This window comes from Tamandua tetradactyla, chromosome 14 (genome assembly GCF_023851605.1).
Source record: "Tamandua tetradactyla isolate mTamTet1 chromosome 14, mTamTet1.pri, whole genome shotgun sequence".
In the NCBI taxonomy this organism is placed as follows: Eukaryota; Metazoa; Chordata; class Mammalia; order Pilosa; family Myrmecophagidae; genus Tamandua; species Tamandua tetradactyla.
The window spans coordinates 89,004,632-89,026,834 of NC_135340.1; the positions used below are offsets into that span (position 1 = coordinate 89,004,632).

General features: G+C 37.4%; 1 protein-coding gene across 9 annotated transcripts in view; it reads left to right on the forward strand.

The window, feature by feature from the left end:
- Positions 1–22,203, forward strand: part of PPP1R13B (protein phosphatase 1 regulatory subunit 13B) — a 139,745-nt gene that overhangs the window by 57,426 nt on the left and 60,116 nt on the right. For all 9 annotated transcript variants that reach the window (XM_077128407.1, XM_077128409.1, XM_077128410.1 and 6 more), the window contains exon 3: positions 18,840–18,959. In XM_077128407.1, the coding sequence (XP_076984522.1) occupies positions 18,840–18,959 (120 nt within the window). The remainder of the gene's footprint in view (positions 1–18,839; positions 18,960–22,203) is intronic.

A 22,203-nucleotide genomic window follows, 5' to 3' on the forward strand; every position in this document is an offset into this window, starting at 1 on the left:
CCAGGAGTCAAATCCAGGTCTCTGGCATGGCAGGCAAGCCACCTTGGCCCACCCTGTATTCTTTTTGTAGTTCCCCAGTGAAGTGGTCTTTGCTTACAGAAGTTAACTATTTTCGTAACATCATCCAGAAATTATTTTACTCATCTCCAATAATTTTTATGGCAGTACCTCACTGTGAAGAAAGCAATATGTTGTGATGTGAAGATTTTATTTTTGTGCAGGAGAGGTAGACATCTCTCATGGAGCACACCATTGAGGGACACCATCAGTATAGATGTCAACACAGTTACTTTACAACAGACCTTTTATTTCCAGATATGATGGCAAAACATTGTCTTGGCCTTTGCTTGTTTCAGGAAGCTGTATGTGGCAGAAAAAATTTTCATCAACTTCACCATTATTTACTGTGGTAGTTAGGTTCAGGTGTCAGCTTGACCAGGTTATGGTGCCCAGTTCATTGCTGGGACTTGAATCATTAGTAGTGGAGTTCATCTATGGCTGATTACATCTGCAGTTGGCAATGAAGTGATATTTAACTTAATTAGCTGGAGGCTTAAAAAAGAGAGGCCAGAAGAGAGCTCAACTCATCGGCAGCCTAAGCTGCTTAGCATACTTCATCTCAGCACTCGCAGTTCAGCCCAGAAGTTTGGCATTACAGAAAGGAATCACCTGGGGGAAAATTGTTGGAACCCAGAAGCTAGGAGAGAAGGCCAGCAGACATCTCCCTGTGCCTTCCTGTGTAAGAGAGAACCTTAGATGAAAGTTAGCTGCCTCTCCTCCAAAGAACTATAAGTTTTTAACTAAATAAATCCCTTTTTATTAAAAGCCAATTGTTCTAGTTTGCTAGCTGCCAGAATGCAATATACCAGAAATTGAATGGGTTTTAAAAAGGGGAGTTTAATAGGTTGTTGGTTTACAGTTCTAAGGCTGAGAAAATGTCCCAGTTAAAGCAAGTCTATAGTCCAATCTAAGGCATCCAGGGAGAGATACCTTAATTCAAGAAGACCGATGAAGGTCAGGGTTTCTCTCTCAAGTGGAAGGGCACATGGCTAACACAGTCAGGGTTTCTCTCTCCTCTGGAAAGGCACATGGTGAACATAGTCAGGGTTCCTCTCTCATTTGAAAGGGCACATGGTGAACATGGTGTCATCTGCTAGCTTTTTCTTCTGGCTTCCTGTTTCATGAAGCTCCCCGGGAGGCATTTTCCTTCTTCATCTCCAAAGTGCTGGCTGATGGACTCTTTGCTTCACGGTGCTGCATCATTCTCTGCTCTCTCTCAATCTCTCTTTCTCCAAAATGTTTCCTCTTTTATAGGACTTCAGAAACTAATCAAGACCCACCCAAATGGGTGGAGACATGCCTCCAACTAATCTAGTTTAACAACCACTTTTGATTAAATCACATCTCCAGGAAGATGATCTTATTACACTTTCAAACATTTAATTCTGAATAGGGATTAGAAGAAACGGCTGCCTTTACAAAATGGGATTAGGATTAAAACATGGCTTTTCTAGGGTACATACATCACTTCAAATCAGCACACCAATCCATCTCTCTCTGGTGTATTTCATTCTGGCATTTTTGGCAGACTAAAACATTTACAAATCTTACAAATACTATAACATGACTTTTTTTGGTGAAATTTGTTGCAGTTGTCAAGCCAGATAAAAAAGCTATTGTTTTTCAATCAATTACAGAACATCTCTTTATTGTACCAGGTGACATGTGATCAGAATGTTGATTTAAAATACCATTACAGGGTGGAGCGTTTTCAATATCTTGTATCTTGTCCTAGCATTTTACACACTATAACATTACATGCTGGCATTATTAGGTTCTCACAAACTATGTGACTTTTCCTTTTCTGGACAATAAATTCTACTAAATAACTTGCTTCCTGGATTTTTCATTAAATGTGACTTTAAACTCTTTAAATTAAGCTTTCCTTTGTTTTGAGATTTTAGAAGCTGTTTAAAATAACCTACCTCTTTACTTGTCATATGGTTGTGATTTGTAGTATCTTCAGTCTTACTGTCACCATTGCTGCATGTGTAAGTTATTTGCCACAGATAGTATGTAGTAGAATAGCACAACTTGAATTGCCACCCAGTGTAAAACTGGTTGATAAAAGCTTTTCTTGTAAAAATAGACATTTGGGGGACCCTTCTTGCAGTAGTGTGTGAAATGATATATGAATTGAAATTTTTTATCACTCACCTTATCAGAATTGAATATAATCCTAGGGCTAGAATTTTTCCACATTGGACTCCCAGACATCTTTGTAAAACTCTGACATTAATAAAATATTAAACAGAAAGGCATAATTAATAACTAAATAAGAATCACAAAAATATGAATATATCACAGTACAATTCATTTATGATTGATTTACACACTGCACGTTTGGTGATGTTAATAACAGCAAAGAGGCGATGAGCCATCTGAGTGATGCAGTGTAAAAATTCCCTCTAAATAAACTAAAAATTTCTTTCCAATTTTCTGTTAGAGTAGTAGAGTTTGTTTGCTCCTATAAGTCAGTCATGTAAGGAAAGGTTGGGGGAGATGTTTCTGAAAGGCTGATGCTATCAGGCTATGTCCTCCCCTCCATGTAGTATAGTGCTCACCAGTTATCAGCTGCCTGATTGAGAAAGAGCATGTTCTGCTGTGCATTGCTGTATGGGGCTGAAAGACCACTATGGAAGCTGCCAGTGGGACTGCTTGGTTACTGTCCTTCAATCACTGCAAGTGCTGGTAGCATTGTATGCCTTGCGAAGTTCAAAAAACGCTGTTTTCTTTTCAGTTGTGGTATCTCATGGAACCATTAGTGACATCTCCTGAAACTGTAAGGTTCTGTAGAACCCCAGTGTTGAAACTCTGCTTTATAGGTCAAGAACATCATGGATTTCTGGTTAAGTAGGCACATAAAACATACATGCATGCATGTTAATCTTTGCCCTTTCCTGAAATTACAATAAAATGACAATAAACAGATAAAATAGCATATATTTACAAGCTCAAAGAACAGGATATGATAGCATATAATATTTTGGAATACACAACACAGACAGACAAGTAGTCAATGACTTTTCAGACTCCAAAAAGCTGAAATCTAAGCTAGCAGTGAGGGAAACCAAGAAAAAACCACATTCATCCAAAAAAGCCAGGAAAGTTTGAAAAATTAGAGGTTCTAGTTACCTTCTAAAATGGTGGGATGGAAAACAGTGTTGTTTGAAATCTGCTAAGCTGTTTAGCCCTCAAATCTCCTTTGGGCTCACATCTAGTTATCTTTCCCTCACTCAACGGCAGATAAGACTGGACTTGAGGTGTGTGCTCTGCAGAGGTGAAACAGAATAACTGGGATGTGGGAGTTCAGGCATTAGCTGAAAGGCTTTTACAGAAATGGAGTTAGGTGAAATCTGTACATTGAATGATGAGGATACCATCCCCCTTACCTACTATCTAAAATAAAAATTTAAACAGAGGTACGTGTGTGTGTGTGTGTGTGTGTGTGTGTGTTAGAAATGAAGAGTTTAATAAAGAAGTTAAAGTTGGAAAAATACCCCAGAAAGCAGAACGGAAAGAGAGATGGAAAACAGGGGAAAAAATAAGAAAATTAGAGAAGCAGCCTAGGAGGGCCAACATCCAAATAAAGGACCTATTAGGGAAGAGAGAGAAAATAGAGGGGAGGAAACTACCAAAGAAGTACTTTAAGAAATTTCCAAAGCTAAAAGGTATGAATGTCTACATCAAAAGGAGGGCCTTATAAACAGCCATTACAGTGAATGTAAAAAGTCCCAGATTATGATGAAATTTTAGAATATCTGGTATGATTTTGGAAGTTCTCAGTGATAGGGGCTAGTGGAGGATTGGTGAATAGGTTTGGGTGGCTGTGGCACAGATCACATGGAAAGCATCAGGCATCAGAAAGCAACAGGTTTCTCACAGCAACACGGGGAACTAGGTGATAAAAGAGAAATTCCTGTAAAATTCTGAGAGAAAATGATGTCCACCCTAAAATTTTCTACCTAGCCAAACTGTTAACCATGTGAAGGTAGAATAAATTCTTTTTCTGACATGTAAGGTCTTAAAACTTTACCTTCTTGGCGTCTCAGGAAGCTGCTAGAGGATGTATTCTACAAAAATGATAGAGTAAATTAAAAAAGAGAAAGATAAGGAATCTGGGAAATAGAGGATCCAACACAAGAGAGATGATAAGAAATAAGTTGAAGAGAAATCCTAAAATGACAGCTAACAGGTCTGTAGGAGTAGTGAAGAGCCAACAGTCCAGATTGGAGCCTAAGGCTGTCTCTAAGAAGCAGTGACTTTGAAAGATTGCCTTAAGAAATGTGGGGTAGGGGTGGGGGGATGGAGAAAACAACTAACTATTGGCCAGGATTTGGGGGATAAACTAGTGATAGGTACACAGAAAAAAAAATGGCTTTGGGGAAAAAGTTACAAGAAAGAAAATAGAATCAATAATATATTACATGATTTAGCTGTAAAAATTTTCATCTTTAGAATAAGATAAACACTGAATTGCTTGAACCTAAACTATGAAATATATTGAGAGGAGTAGTGTGTGGCATATACAAGAAAACAAAACCCTAGTTTTCCATATTTAGAATCAGAATTAGCATGTTTTATAGAAATATGGAAGAAAATGCATATAAATAGTTGGAGTTAGAAGTAGTTTGCCTTTGGGGAACAGGGATGGGGAAGTAGGGCAAAAGACTTTTTTTTGGTAAGCTTATACAATTGTTGACCTTTTAAAACAATATACACATATATCTTCATTAACAGTAAAAATCAAATTAAGCTTTTGAAAAGGCATTGAGATGGGAAACTGCAAACATTTGGCAGGATATGCACAAAAATTTGGGATTGGAGAGACGTGGTAACTTGCAGGAAAGGTGCAAGGAGCCTTGAACATAAGACTAAGGAGCTGACATTTTTCTGCAAGGTGGGAAGCCACTAAAAGGGATTAGAAAAGGGACATATCACTGCGGTTCCAGAAAGATATTGTAGAGAGCAGGGTCTTCATGTAAAATAAATCTGACTGATACAACTGTCTAATGGTTTTTGGTTATATTGAGTTAAGTATATAAAGTGCTGGCCGCAGGGTTGTATATAATAGGAAAAGAATGTCAGTTAGCTTTGTTCTTGGACTCTGTGTTTTCATCATATGGAAAGGGATGACAGTGGGAGGCTGTGGTATATCTCAGACAGGAGATGATGATCTGAAGGAAGGGTTCTAATCATGGACCAGATGTCAGTTTTTGTATGGCCAGTGAGTTAAGAATAGTTTTTACATTTTTAAATGATTGACAAACAAAATTAAAAAGAATATGTGCAACTAGGACCGTTCTAGCCAATCCTAAAGAGCACCTAAGGCAGTTTATAAGATTCCACAAGGGTTCCAGGCACTAGAGTAATTTGCTAGAAACCTACAACCTCCAGATGGGTCCCCGGTCCAGATAAGTCCTGAAACCTAACCCAGCCTCTCCAGAATATCAGATAGTTACATTTCCCTACCCCATGTTAGTGACAGACCCTTCTAATATAAAAAATTTAGAATTGCCATAGCCCACACCCTAAAGAGAGGTATGGCAAGATCAAAGGTGTTGGTGGAATTATACATAGGAGATAGCACTTAACAAATGACTATGAATGCTGAATCATTAAATTGATATCTTAGTCTCCAGTATTTTAGAGCAGCTAGAAGTAAAAACCTAAAATTGTGAAATTGTAACGCATGTCAGAGAGTCTGAAATATGTTCTTCGACTAATTGTGGTGCTGTGCTTGGAAATTTATAGCTTTTTTGTATATATGTTATTGTTCATAAAAAAAGAAGGAAAGAAAAGTCAATTGTGTTAATAAAAAGTATTTAAGCCCTATAGCCTCCTATATTCTGGAGCAGCTAGAAGGAAAAATATGTGAGGATCGTATGATAGCCCATGACAAACTCTGGGATCTATCCTGTAACCATGAAGAGTGCTTTGACAACTATTGCTTTTTTACTTTGCTTTGTATATATGTTATACTATACAATAAAAAAAAGTTTAAAAAAAAATATGACAGACCATATGTTGCCCATAAAGCCTGAAGTATGTATTTTCTGGCCCTTTGCAAAGACAGTTTGCCAACTGTTTCATTTAAGACTTAGTCTTTCTTGATTTAAAAAAGTAAGACTTTTTGGCAAAAGGGATGGACTTAGGATTCTAATTAGAGAGGAACTTGGGTGATATGATTGGTGGGAGAAGAGAGATGGACATCATGATCTTATCAGTGGGCTCAATCTCACAGGTATGAGAGCAGGGAACGTGTTGCTGTTACTCTGTAAGTAACTGGAGGCAGTCTGTTTCTGGGATCTGCCCCCAAGCAAGTTCTCTTTCAACCATTATTTCAATCATTAGCTTGTTTTCTTCTTCTTCTTTTTTTTTTTTGGTATATGTAGGCTCTGGGAATTGAACACAGGTCCACAGTAAATCATTAATATTTTAAATTTGAATGAATTTTAAAAACTTACTAAATTTTGATACCACTGGGTATAAAAGTGGTGAACAAAACAGATTTTTTCACCTTCGTAGAGCTTTCAGTTTGGTAAGGGAGGCAGATATTAGGCCAACTCATATATAGAAATATAATTACAAATTGTGCCAAGTGCTGTGAGAGAGAAAAAACAGGTATTATAGTTTCCATTGCATGAAATGGAAATGATGTCTTTCTGGACCTGAGGGATGAGTAGAAGTGAGGCAACGTAAGGACATGTGCAAATGCCTTAAAGTGTGTTTGAGAATTGGAAGAGTACTGTGACTGCATTATAGTGTGTAAGGGAGAGTTCCACGTTTAAAAGCTTGGGTTTTATTTTAAATGCACTGGAAAAATATGAATTAAAAAATTACTCTGGCTGCTATTGGAATACAGCAGTAGCAATGGGTATACAATTTATGTTATTGCTGCTTAGTCTAGGAAAGAAATCATGTTGATTTTAAACCTCAGAGACAAGGAAGCTGGTCCCCAGAGAGAGGAGTGAAGGTGCTTGCTTAGAGGAAACTGCAGAGACAAGAGTTGGAGAGAAAGTCCCAAGAGTTTTCAGGGTTAGAATCCTAGTCCCTTCCTTAGATCCTGCTGCAGTTTTGCTTATAGAGTCTGTAAGATATCCCATTTTGCTGAGATTGACATAAGTTGATTTTTGTTACGGTACCCTTTGAACCATATCACATAAGTTTTCAAACAAAGCATGTACCCTTACATTTTGGTCAGTATAGTTTTGGTTTTAGCACAGTTGTTAAGAAGTTTGGATTTTGAAACAGCCCTGATTCTAATAAGCTTTGTGACTTTGGAGTCAGGTGCTGTTCTAAGCTTCAGTTTCACTGGTAAAACCTGGCAGGTGGATTAAGGCCCTAATTTTGAAGGTGGGCAGGATTGTTTGTGTGTGCATAGTTAGAAAAGATATATTCAATATTACAAGATAGGATTATTTTAAGGAAAAAGAAAATATCTATTTTTTTGTAATATAAACTACAAAAAGATAACTATTATGGACCAGAGGAGACCAGGGACACATGCCAAATAAATGTGGTGTGGTTTTCCAGAACAGATCCTGGAACAAATATAGGTCATTAGTGGAAAAACTGGTAAAATCCAATTAAAGTCTGGAATTTTAATGAATAGTAGTTAGCAGTGTTAATTTCTTAGTTTGAAAAATATACCAGAGTTATGTAAGGTATTAACATCAAAGGAAACTGGAAGAGGGATATATGGGAACTTTTTGTACTATCTTGGCAATTTTTTTTTTAAACCTAAAATTATTCCAAAATTAAACAGTTATTTTTATTTAAAGACAATATGCACATATACCAAATGTATACAGTATAGAGGAGTAAATTAACAGAAGATATACAAGAGCTCTATGTTGAGCCACATTATTGAAGAACACAAGGTGCTTGGGTAAATGAACAGCAGAACCATGTTCATGAACTGGGAAATGTAATGTTCTAAAGATGCCAGGTATCTTCAAATTTGTTTTTAAATAAATTAATATTCTAGTCAAAAGTTCTTTTAAAAACAAACGTATTGAGGAGGTGGGGCAAGGTGGCAGCATAGTGAGGTGTGGAATTTAGTTTGTCCTCCAAAACAGCTAGTAAATAGCCAGGAATGATACAGAACAACTGTGGGGGGAAACATCAGTGACTGGACACACAGTGTACAACAGTCTGGAATGGGTGGAATGGCTGAGATCCTACACAGAACTGTAAGTCCCCTAAGCCATGGAGGCTGGCAGGCTGCTTCCCCAGGGGAAAGGACTTTACTAGTAGCAAGGGCTAAGCCTTAACCATGCTCCAGTTACAGAATTAATTAGTAAATTCTAACTTTGAAAACAAGTCCCCAGCATAGATAAACCTGGGGTAAACACTAAAGGAGCTAGGAGTTTTTGCCCCAGCAGAGAGGGAGAGATGCTGATGGAAGACAAACAAGCAAACAAACAAACAAACAAAAACAACTAGAGGCTTTTTTGGTTGAACAGGACAAAATGCTGGAAAAGGGCTAGACCCCAAGAAAAGGGGTACACATAGAGCCATGTACCAATTCAAGCTCTTGATTGGCAAACCCAAAGAGCAGAGTCCAGATAAAAAAGGTTTTTTTTTTCTATTTTTGACTTCTTGAACAGCTCCTTAGATAGAACTGCAAGCACTCTCAGGCTCCAGGATTGCCCCAGGCAAAGATAGAATTAAGGCATCTCTGAGAGACAAAGTAACTAGTCAGGTTTGAAAGGGGTTAATTCCCTAAATGGCATATCTTCCCCCAAGAAAAGGGGGTGGGGCCCAGTCAAGGAATTCAGGCCCTAGTGGCTAGAAAACAAAAGCAATCAAAGCCTGCCTGTTGCCTCACCTCTGTCTCAACCAGGCCCTTGGCAGGAAGAATCTGCTGAAATTAAAGGTACTCTGTCACTTTAAGCTGATGGGAAGCTGCAGGCAGACATGCACCATGAACAGGGCAGGATAGGAAAAGCACAAAGTCTAGAGGCTTCATAAGAAAGTCTGATAACATGCTGGGTCTCATCCTAAGGGAAAATTGATACTGGTTATTCTCCCCACCTAAGACATAGGCCTGTCTGGTTTGGGAAAATCTGACTTGTGACTATAATATCTGAGGAGATCCTCCTCAAAAAAAAGAAAAAGAAAGAAAGAAAGAAAAAAGAAAAAAAAAAGGCTCCATAGAAGTAGGGCAAGAAACGGAAAAACAGGAACTGAAAAATTCTGATCAATTAAATAGTACCTATGCTGGAGGTCTAAAATAAGTTGAACTGATTATCAAAGAACAGATAGAGAACAAAGCTATCCAGCAAGAAAACCCTAGGTAAAAGAGTGAAAACAGTGTTCAGAATAAATTAAGGAAATCAAATGCCTAGATGCCAGCAAAAAATAACAAGTCATGCTAGGAAAATTGAAGATATAGCCCTTAGGAACAAAGCAAAACTTCAAATGAGATATAGGAATTGAAACAACTAATTCAGGACATTCAAACAGCCATGCAAAATCTAATCAGAAATCAAATTGGTGAGTTGAGGGAAAATATAAAAAACTTGCACAAACATAAAGTAGGACTCAAAAGTTTGAAAAACAAATTGTAGAACTTATGGAAATGAAAGGCACAATAGAAGAGATGAAAAAAAACAATAGAAACCTTCAATAGTTTTTGAAGAGACAGAATAGTGAACTAGAGGACAGGACATTTAAAATCTAACACACAAAAGAAAATATGAGGAGGGTATCAGGAAATTGAATGACAACAAGAAGCACATGAACATACGTGTTGTGGGTGTCCCAGAAAGAAAATACAGGGAAAAAGAAGGAGAAAGACGAATGGAGGAAATAATCACTGAAAATTTCCCATCTTTTATGAAAGACATAAAATTATAGATACAAGAAGTACAGCATATCCCAAAGAGAATAGATCCAAATAGACATATTCCAGGACACTTACAAATCGGATTTTCAAATGTCAAAGACAAAGGGAATTTTGAAAGCAACAAGAGAAAAACAATCTATCATATACAAAAGAACCTCAGTAAGACTATGTATGGATTTTTCAGCAAAACCATGGAAGCAAGAAGGCAGTGGAATGATATATTTAAGGGATTGAAGGAGAAAAACTGTCAACCAAGAATGCTATACCCACCAAAACTGTCCTTCAAAAGAGAAGGGGTGAGTCCCTGGCACCATCGAATCAATAGTGCCATCTTGACCAGAAGGGGTAAAGAAGTGTAACAAATAAGGTATCAGTGGCTGAGAGAATTCAAATAGAGTTGAGAGTTTACACTTGAGGTCATTCTTACTCATGCTTCAGGTAGATGTTGTTACCTATCAGAACTTGCCAAACCCCAACCAAAACCATTCCTGCCAATCCTAAAGAATACCTAGGACATTCTATAAGATTCTACAAAGGTTCTGTGCACTAGGGTAACTCTCGAAAACCTAAAACCTCCAGATGGGTCCCTGGACCAGATAAGTCCTGAAATGCAAAGGGGCCAGCCCTTCCAAAACATCTACTAGTTCCATCCCCCTATCCCATATTATCAACAGACCCTTCCAACAAGAAAAAGTTAGAATGGGCATAGCCCAAATACCCCTAAAGAGTGGGAGAAAGATCAAAGGTGATGGTGGTATTATACAGAGGAGGTCGGGTTCAACAAAGGAGTATGAGTGCTGAATCATTATACTGATATTTCTTTTAGCCTCCAGTACCTTAGAGCAGTTAGAAATAAAAACCTAAAATTATGGAATTGTAACCCATACCAAACTCTGAAATCTGTCCTACAACTAATTGTTGTGATATACTTTAAAATGTATTGCTTTTATGTATATAATATGTTATTCAAAGAGAAGGAGTATAACAGAGAAGATAGGATTTAACAAATGAGTATAACTGCTGAATCATTATATTGTTATTTCCTTTGGTCTCTAGTGTCTTGGAGTAGCTAGAAGAAAAAAATGAAAAACCATGGAACTGTAACCCTTACCAAACTTTAAAATCTGTTCTATAACTACTTGTTAAAATGTACTTGGAAATTTATGGTTTTTTTGTATGTATGTATGTTATATTTCATAATTTAAAAATTTTCCTAAAATAAAATTTAAGTGTTATAAAAAATGAGGGGGAGATTAAAATATTTTCAGACAAATGATCATTGAGAGAATTTGTGACTAAAAGACCGGATCCTCAAAATTAAATGCTATTCTGTATCAAAGAACTTTCTGAGGAAAGTGAAAAGGCAGCCTACTCAATGAGAGATATTATTTGGAAACCACATATCAGATACGCCTTTAATATCCAGAATATATCAAGAGATTCTACAACACAACAACAAAAAAGACAACCCAATTGAAAAATGGGTAAAAGACAGGAATAAATATTTTCAGAAGTGGAAATACAAATGGCTAAAAGGTACATGAAAAGATGCTCATCTTTGCCTTTCATGTAGGAGACCTGGGTTTGATTCCCGTACCATACACCTCCCCACTCCAAAAAAAGGTGCTCGTCTACACTGGCTATTAAGGAAATGCAAATAAAAACCACAATGAGATATAAACTCACCCACTAGAATGGCCATTAGAAAAAAAAAAAGAAAACAACAAGTGCTGGAGTGGATGTAAAGAATAAGGCACACTCATCCATTCTTGGTGGGAGTGTAAAATGGTGCAACTGCTCTGGAAGGCAGTTTGGCAACTCCTCAGAAAGCGAAGTATAGAATTGCCTTATGATCCAGTAATCCCATTCAGAGGAACTGAATGTAAAGACATAAATGGACATTTGCACACCAGTTTTTATAGCAGCATTATTTATGATTGCCAAGACATGGAGACGACCCAATGTTCACCAATGGATGAGTGACTAAACAAGCTGTGGTATATACATACAGTGGAATATTGTGTAGCTGCAAGAGAGAATAAAGTCATGAAGTGTGTAAAAAACATAGATGAACTTTGGGGACATCATGCTGAATGAAATCAGTCAGAAACAAAGGACAAATACTGTATGGTCTCACTAATATGAACTGATATTAATGATTGAACTTTGAGAGTTAAAGTTAAGAACACAGGTTATCAGGAGATAGAAAGAGGGTTGAGATTGGGCATTTGGTGCTGAAGGAATACAGCTTGTGCCACAAGACTGATTGTAAAAATTCAGAAATGGATAGCACAATACACCTGATGGTAGCATAATAATGTAAATACACTGAATGAAGCTGACTGAGTGTGGTTGAGGGAGAAGGGCTGGGGGCACATATGAAACCAGAAGGAAAGATAGAGGATAAAGACTGAGATGATATAACTTAGGAATTCCTAGAATGGACAGTGATGATGATTGACTGTACAAATATAAAAACGTTTTTGCCTGAGGGAGAACAAATGAATGTCAACTTTGCAAGGAGTTGAAAATGGACAGTCCTTGCAAGCTAGGATCTATAGTTAACAGTAACATTGTAATATGCTTCCACTGAATGTAACAAAGCCTTATGCCAAAACTGAATGTCAACAGGCATGGGGGTGACATGGGAGAGGGGTATGGATTCTAGGTGGAAGAAAAGGAAATGTCTTCATGCAGATTGTGGTGGCAAAGACATGACTATTTACTTAGGTTGAATTATACAATATGTGAATAAAATTGTTTAAAAATGAACAGAGAGAAACAAGTGCTAGAGAAAATATGGAGAGAGAGGTGTGCTTGTTCACTGTTAGTGGGGAATCTGAGCGCTACAGCCCCTTACGAGGCTGTGTGGTGGTTCCACAGGAGACTTGGGGTGAAGTTGCCATATGATCTTGCAACCCTGTTACTGGCTATATACCTGGAGGAACTGTGAGTAGGAACACGAATGGACATTGCATATTGATGTTTACGGCGGCAGTGTTCATGATTTGCAGTGGATGAAAGTGGCCTAAGGGTGCAATGACTGAGGGATGGAAGGGGAAACTGTGGTGTATACATACAGTGAACTACTGAGTGGGTGCAAGAAGGAATGAAGTGAGGCATACAACTAGGTGAATGAACCTAAGGACAGTATGTTGAGTAAAATGTCAGAAACAAGAAGATAAATATTATCATGCCTCACTCATATAGATTAACTGTACGACACAACTCAGAAAATCAAAATCAACAGCAATAGGTTTCTCAACTGGGACGGAGGAGAGGAGGCCAGAACTCAATCAAAGGATCTTTATTGTGAAGTTATGTGCAGGTGGGCTGACGCTTAAGATGGCAACAGCCCTGAGCAGGGGAAAGGGTACAGTTTATATTGGGTGTTTGGCCTGGTTAAGGAAAGGCTTTTCATTGTCTACCTTGGGAGTGAGAAATTGGCAGGCTAAGCAGGGAGTTATTGTGGCTTGTAGCCACTGGGGCTGTACCTACTGGAGTGGGTGGGAGGATGTTGTATAAGGGAAGCTATTGCAAGATTGTAGCTGCCAGGGCTGTAACTACTGGATGGCTGGAGGTTGGATAAGAGGAGTTAGTACAGGAATGCATCTGCTGATGGGTATACAAGGACAATCATGGGACTGCTGCATGAGTGAGACTGAGGCCCCTTGGTTTTGCAAGGGGCCTCCTGAAAGTTATGGGTAGGGGGTGGTTTAGTCAACAGAGAGCATGGACTATCAGGTTGGGGCCTATTGTAAAGGTTCTTAAATTGTAAGCTCTTACAGCACTTATATATATTTAGGAGTTGGAACTGATATTTCTAAATTCTAAGATACCTAACTATTTGTATGTAACCTGATCATTTCCTGAAACTTCTGGTATTTGTGTGACACCTGAGACTCAGATTTAGAGCACTGAAGCTATGAAAGTCAGAATTACCTGGTTCAGCAACTGTTAAAAAAGCAGGAAAAGTCATCAGACTTTGTCTAGAGATATAAATGAAGCTGATTTGGACAGGACTAAGTTAAATAATACTGGGTAAAGGATTATATGACTCATATTTTCAAACTTCAACCTCTGTGCAAGAAAAGGGAGAGGTGTTTATTTGGTTCAAAACTTATATTTTGATAGCACATTATCTGATTTAATGTGTATGGTCAATTTACTTGAACACCGTAATTACATGGAATCTTGAATAGGGTGTGAGATCCTATTAGTTTATACAGGTTAGTGTGAATGCCGTATATATCCCTGAGTAATTTGGGCAGAGAATAAAAAAAGTATATATGCAAACTCCCCTCTGGGGTCCGAAATATATTCTACAACTAATGGTGGTGCTGTGCTTTGAAATTTATAGCTTCTTTGTGTCTATGTTATTGTTCACAAAAAAAGAAGGAAAAAAAATGTAACTATGAGCACTACCACAGCAACAGCAGAAGTAAATAATGGAGTGAGGTACAAAAGTTAATAGGTTTGGATTTCCTATTTGGGGAGGGTGTGTTTATTGGTTTTCTTTCTCTTGGGAACAATGAAACTATTTAAAATTGAGAATGTTAATGGACTGTGGGCTTTGGGCCTTCTGCATGATGTCCAATGAATGCAGTTGGCTGAAGAATTGGCTGGAGGATGCACTGATGGAAAAGTAGATTGGCAAATGATAGTGTATATTTATGAATGAAGGTTGTGCTGCTACAAAAAGGAACACTGTCTTGAGGCATGCAACGATGTGAATAGGAACATGCTGGACATTTGGTGAGACGAAATAAGCCAGAAACAAAAACACAAGAATGGTATGGTCATCTTTAGAAAATGCTTATAAGAAAACAAGGGCCTGGATTGTAAACTATTAGAGCAGACACATTAAGTCCGGAGTGGTGATTATTATTTCTGGATTTTGAGAGGCTGTTTTTTATATATAACCTGATATTGAGAGATAAGAACAAAGCTGAACAGTTTGGGGTTAAAGTAATTCAGAACATAGGGGTAAGGAAGACAGTGTCTATATTTTAGAACCACACATACTCTCTGAGACCAGTGGGAGAAAGGTTCATTTGATCTGGAACTGAAATTTTCTGTAGTGCATAATCTAATTCAGTGTATTTATATAGCTCATTTGAACAATTGTAACACAGAAAGCATAGAATAAGAAAGAGGTCCTTTAATCCTGTATAGATTATTGTAATGCCTGGAGACATCCTAGAGTTTATTAAGCAGATAATCAGAAAGTATTGGCAAAGTCCCCTGAGTAGGGGAGAAAGAATATGTAACTATTAAACCTTACCGTCAGGGAATCCCCGATACTGTGTCAAACTTTAAGGATATCCAAATCAGTAGGCCATGCCCTCAATCATGAGGCTTACTCTTGTGGAGTTTATTTAGGTAGAGGAAAAGCTTAGACTACTTATAGGCATCCCTAAGAGTTACTTCCGGAAGACCTCTGTTGTTGCTCAGTCTCTCTAAGCCCAGCTTTGCAAGTGAAATCATTCCCCTGTCCACTACGTGGGACATGACATCCAGGGTGAAACCTCCTTGGCAACATGGCAGATGACTCCCAGGGATTAATCCAGATCTGGCACTGTGGGATCAAAAATTACAACCTGACCAAAAGGGGGGAAAGAAGTGCAATTAATAAAATGTCAGGGGCACAGAGAGTTCAAATAGAGTCGAGAGGCTACTCTGGCAATTGCTCTTATGCAAGCTTCAGATAGACCTTGCTACCTGTCATAACCTGCCAACCCCCACCCAGGACCATTCTAGCCAATCCTAAAGAACACGTAGGGCAATATATAAGATTCTGCAAGGGTTCCAGGCACTAGAGTAACTTGCCAGAAACCTACAACCTCCAGATGGCTCCCTGGACCAGATAAATCTTGAAACCTGGCCCAACCTCTCCAGAACATCAGATAGCTCCATCTCCCTACCCCATATTAGTGACAGACCCTTCCAATATGAAAAATTTAGAATTGCTATGGCCCAAATCCTAAAGAGAGGTATGGAAAGATCAAAGGTGATGGTGGAATTATACATAGAAGATAGGACTTAACAAATGAATATGAATGCTGAATCATTAAATTAATACATCTTTTAGTCTCCAGTATTTTAGAGCAGCTAGAAGTAAAAAACCTAAAGATGTGAAATTGTAACCCATGTCAAAGTAGGAAGTAGTTCTACAACTAATTGTGCTATGCTTGGGAATTTATAGCTTTTTTGTATATATATTATTTTTCACAAAGAAGGAAAAAAAGTCAATTGCTATGACAAAAAAATATTTAAACTCTCTAGCCTCCTATATTCTGGAGCACCTAGAAGGAAAAATATGAGAGGATCATACAGTAGCCCATGACAAACTCTAGGATCTGTCCTGTAATCACTTCTTGAAGAGTGCTTTGAAAACTATTGCTTTTTTATTTCTTTGCTTTGTATATATGTTATACTATACCAAAAAAAAAAAATCCTCTTTGGGGACAGGAGAGAAAGGAAGAAATGTTCGACTTCCCCATCTGAGGAATTCCTGATATTCTCATATAAGCAGTGAGGACAACCAATTCAATAAAACTTAGCTCTCAATATTGGGACTCACCCCAATGAAACTTAGTCCTGCAAAGGAGAGGCTAAGCCTATTGATAATTATGCCTAAGAGTTACCTCTGGAGAGCTCTTTTGTTGCTCAGATGTGGCCTCTCTCTCTAAGCCAACTTGGCAGATGACTTTATTACCCTTCCCCATGTATGGAACATGACTCCCAAGGGTGTAAATTTTCCTGGCAACGTGGGACCTGACTACTGGGGATGAGCCAGGACTCAGCATCATAAGGATGAGAAAACTTCTTGAACAAAAGGGGCAAGAAAGAATTGAGACAAAATAAAGACTCAGTGGCTGAGAGATTTCAGACAGAGTTGGGAGGTTATTCTGGAGGTTATTCTTACACTTTATATAGATATCACTTTTTAGTTTATGGTGTATTGGAGTGGCTAGAGGGAGATATCTAAAATTTTTTAACTTTGTTCCAGTAGCTTTGATTCTTGAAGAGGACTTTATAACTATATAGCTGTGTGATTGTGAAAACCTTGTGTCTGATGTACCTTTTTCTAGCATATGGTCAGATGACTTTAAAAAAAAAAGGATAAAAATAAATAAATAATGGGGGAGATAAGGTGTAAAAATTGGGTAGATTGGAATACTGTGGGTCAGTGAGAGGGAAGGGTAAAGGGTATGGATGTATGAGTTCTTTCTTTTTCACTATATTTTTCTGGAATGATGCAGATGCTTGTAAAACGACCATCGTGAAGAATACATAACTATGTGATGATATTGTGAGCCACTGATTGTATGATATGTTTGGACTATATGTGCATGGATGTTTCTCAATATAAGTATTTTTAAAACTCTCAAATATAACATTATTAAAAATTTTATTCAAAGTCAAAAAGAAACAAAAAACCAAACATTAAACTGCTCTTAAAATACATCTAACGGAGCAAGAGGCCGAGAAGTACCAGAACAGTTTTTAGGATAAGCCAAATAGAGAGACTTACGTACTGGATACCAAGACCTAATGTAAAATGATGGTGATTAATGAGTGTGTTATTGACACATAGGTAGATCAATAACCAGTAGAAGAGACTGCTCAAAAAAATCCTATGAATGAAAACCTGATTCACACCAGAAATGGCAGTTACATGTTTGTGAGGAAAGTTAGACTATTCAATAAATGATGCTGGGATAATTGACTATTCAAGCAGGAAAAAATGAAGTTAGATCCATAGTTTATCCCATATGTGAAAATAAGTTCATAAAAATGATGAAAAGCAATACTTTACAATTTGTAGGAAAAAGCATAAAAGAATATCTTTTTTACCTTAGAGTAGAGAAGAATTTATTATATAAAAGAATTCACTAAAATTGGAAAAGATTAATAACTGCTTACATTTAAATTTACATGTAACTTTAAAATACATGACATTAAATTTAAATTATTTTTTAAACTATTTTAAAGCCCCTTTTCAATGCAGATGACCAATCTAGGGTTAGTATGCAGAATATGAAGAACACCTTCAAATAGAAAAGAAAAAGCAAACTTCCCAGTTTTTTTTTATTGGGATAGTACGTGAAAAAAGAGGCAATTCACAGAAAAGGACGATGGTATGCCATCGATGGTTTTATAATAAACTTATAAAAGTTATATTTTAAATTTCACTTTCTGTAGTGCTCTGCTCAGATAATTTGTAAAGAAATACTCAGTTTCTTTTAAAATTTGAAGTGATATATATGTATTTTAATATTTTTAATTATAAACAGTGAACAGATGTACAAACATTCTTGACATACAGACATTTTTGACATGATTACAAGCAGTGGCTCACAGTATCACATAGTTGTGTATTCATCACCGTGATCATTTTTTGAACATTTGCATGAAGTGATATATTTTAATCCATAGATTTTAATTTTTATTATTAATTCAGTAACTTTTGGTCCCTATGAATGCTAGCACATATTCATAGTAATTTCACCTGAATTGTCAGAAATTGCCCGAACCAGGCTTTGTACATGTGTTTGCTACTTATAACAGTTTAATGAATGATGTAATCCAACCAGTTTGCATTTTTTTGAGGAATGTGAGGCACACTACTTCATATTGATAAATAAATATTGTAAAGGGTGTTTTTTAAAACTCTGTATTTTATGTTGCAAAAATTGCTTTTAGGTATGCTGCTTGTATTTACATGCTGCCTAAATTATTCCATTTCGTATTTCTGCTTTTTATTGAAATTATAATTCAGTGCTTGCAATATCCAAAAATCCTTATATATATGTATAAGCATATGTGTGTGTGTATTTACTTGTATTTTTTTGTTTTATTTTTCATTTTGGTAGGAATCATGTTGTTTGTTTCTGAGATTGGTGTTTTTATTTTTCCATAGAGCGCCCTATACCCTTTGATCATATGATGTATGAACACCTTCACAAGTGGGGACCACGAAGGGAAGAAGTAAAATTTTTCCTTCGACATGAGGATTCCCCAACTGAGAGCAGTGAACAAGGTAGATAACATGCTTTTCTCCTCCCATTTGTTAATTTTAGCCATTAAATTTTAGAAAAATAAGAATAAATATTAAGTTATTCGCACAGTTTTTTTCCATCTTCACTCGCAAATGTTGAGAGGGAGAGTTGATATTTCATGTTTCTTTTACTTCTGTTATTGTGGTTTGCAACTGTATTAAACTTTTTTAGGCACTAAGCCCTTGTTTCTTCCTCAGGATCCTAATAATGCACCCAGACATACTAGGGGACTTACTATTTAAAGGAATTATTTTGATTATAAATACCTGATGGAAGAAATAACTACTTTTTTAAAAAACAAAAGTATTTCTTTTGGTTTGCTAAAGCTGCCAGAATGCAATACATCAGAAATGGAATGGCTTTATAAAGGGAATTTATTAAAAATTTGCAGTTCTAAGTCCAGAAAAATGTCCAGAATAAGGCATCTAGGAAAAGATAACTTGACTCAAAAAAGCCCTAATGTCTGTCACATGGGAAGGCATATGGCTGGTGTCTGCTGGTCCTTGTTCCCAGTTCATACTTCCAGTGTCTGATGCCAGTTTTCTTTCTAAACATCTGTGGGCCTTCACTTAGCTCCTCCAGGACACAAACTGGGTGTCTTGCTTGTTTAACATCTCATGGGAAGGAACCTAGCGACGTCTGCTGGGCTCTGCCTATGTCTCCTTTCTCTGCCAGCACTCCATCCTTCTCCAAACATCTGTGTCTCTGTCAGTTCTGAAACAACTGTTCTCCAGGCATCTGCATCTGAGGCTTCTCCAAAATGTTTGCCCTTTTAAAAGGCTTTAATATCTTGATCAGAAACCACCTTGAGTTGCTGGAGATAATCTCCGTCTAATCAAAAGACCACACCCAAATTGGGTGTGTCACATCTCCATGGAAACAATCCAAAGTTTCCCACCCTAAACAGTAGGTCTTAACCCCCCAAGATTGAATCAGAATTTTAAAAATGGCCTTTCTGAAATATGAATCGTTTCAAACCAGCACAGGATTAGAGAAAAAAAATGTTTCTAAGTAGAAAACAAAGCCATACATGCAACTAGCTGAATGAACCTTAAGGACACTATGTTGAACGAAATATCAGAAACACAAAAGCAAATAGTATTGTGCCTCACTCATATGGACTAACTATGATATAAAAACTTGGTGAACTGAAGTTGAGAGAATGGCCCCCAACCTCAGGTTGGGGCCTATTGTAAAGGGACCTAGATTGTAAGCTCTTACAGCAGTCACATATATTCAGGAGTTGTAACTGCTGTTTCTAAATTCTGAGATACTAAGCTATTTGAGTATAACCTGGTTGTACCCTGAAACTTAAGATATGTATGTGACACCAGAGACTTAGAGTTAGAGCACTGAAGCTATGAAAGTCAGTATCACCACATATGGCAACTGTTAAAAAAAATTGAAAAAGTGATCAGACTTTGTCTAGAGATATGAATGAAGCTGATTTGGATAGGACTAAGGTAAATCAGAATACTGGGTAAAGGATGATATTACTTCAACATCTGTGTGAAATCAAAGGAAGGGATGTTTATTTGGTGCAGATTTATATTTTGGGTAGCACATTGCCTTACTTAACTTATATGATCAGTTTATTTCAACACCATAATTACATCACATCTTGAATGTGGCATGAGAACCTGTTGGTTTGTACAGGTTACTGTGATGCTGTGATATATCCCAGAGTAATTTGGGCAGAGAATAAAAAAGTATTTGCAAAGTCCCCTTGGAGGACCGGGGAGAAATGAGGAAGTGTTAAACTTTCCCATCTGGGGAATTTCTGATATTCTGACAAGCACGGGGAACAACCAATTCAATAGGCTGAACCCTTGATCTTGGGATTCACTGTTATGAAGTTTACCTGCAAAGGGGAAGCTAAGCCTACTGATGATTATGCCTGATAATCACCTCCAGAGAATTTCTTTTGTTACTCAGATGTGGCCTCTCTCTGTAAGGCAACTTGCCAGGTGGCCTTATTGTTCTCCCCCCCCATGTGGGACATGACTCCATGGCAACTTTGGATCTGACTCCTGGGGATGAGCTGGGACACAGAATCAAGGAGTGAGAAAGCCTTCTTGACCAATAGGGGGAAGAGAAATGAGACAAAATAAAGTCTCAGTGGCTGAGAGATTTCAAATAGAGTCAAAAAGTTATTGTGTAAGTTATTCTTTTGCATTATATGATATCCTTTTTTTAGTTTATGGTGTATTGGAGTGACTGGAGGGATATAACTGAATCTTTTGAGCTGTGTTCTAGTAGCCTTGATTCTTTTTTTTATTAATTTTTAAATTAAAAAATATATATTACAAGAAAGAAACTCAAATATTCTTAACGTGATCATTCCATTCTACATATATAATCAGTAATTCACAATATTATCACATAGTTGCATATTCATCATCATGATCATTTCTTAGAACATTTGCATCAATTCAGAAAAAGAAATAAAAAGACAACAGAAAAATAAAACGAAAACAGAAAAAACAATTATACATACCGTAGTCCTTACCCTTCCCCTTCATGATCACTAGCATTTCAAACTAAATTTATTTTAATATGTGTTCCACCTATTATTTAATTTTATTCCGTATATTCTACTCGTCTGTTGACAAGGTAGATAAAAGGAGCATCAGACACATGGTTTTCACAATCACACAGTCACATTGTGAAAGCTGTGTCATTGTTCAATCATCATCAAGAAACATGGCTACTTGAACTCACCTCCACATTTTCAGGCAGTTCCCTCCAGCTTCTCCACTACATCTTGGATAACAAGGTGATAGCTACTTAATGTGTAAGAATAACCTTCAGGATAACCTCTCGACTCTGTTTGGACTCTCTCAGCCATTGACACTTTGTCTTATTTCACTCTTCTCCCTTTTGGTGGAGGTTTTCTCAATCCCTTGATGCTGGGTCTCAGCTCATTCTAGAGTTTATCTCAATCCCTTGATGCTGAGTGTCAGCTCATTCTAGGATTTCTGTCCCACATTGCCAAGAAGGTCCACACCCCTGGAAGTCATGGCCCATGTAGACGGGGTGGGGGGGGTGAGTTTGCTTGTTGTGTTGGCTGGAGAGAGAGGCCACATCTGAGCAACAAAAGAGGTTCTCTTGGGGGTGACTCTTAGGCCTAATTTTAAGTAGGCTTAACCTATCCTTTGTGGGGTTAAGTTTCATATGAACAAAAACCGAAGACTGGGGGCTCAGCTTATAGCTTTCGTTGTCCAC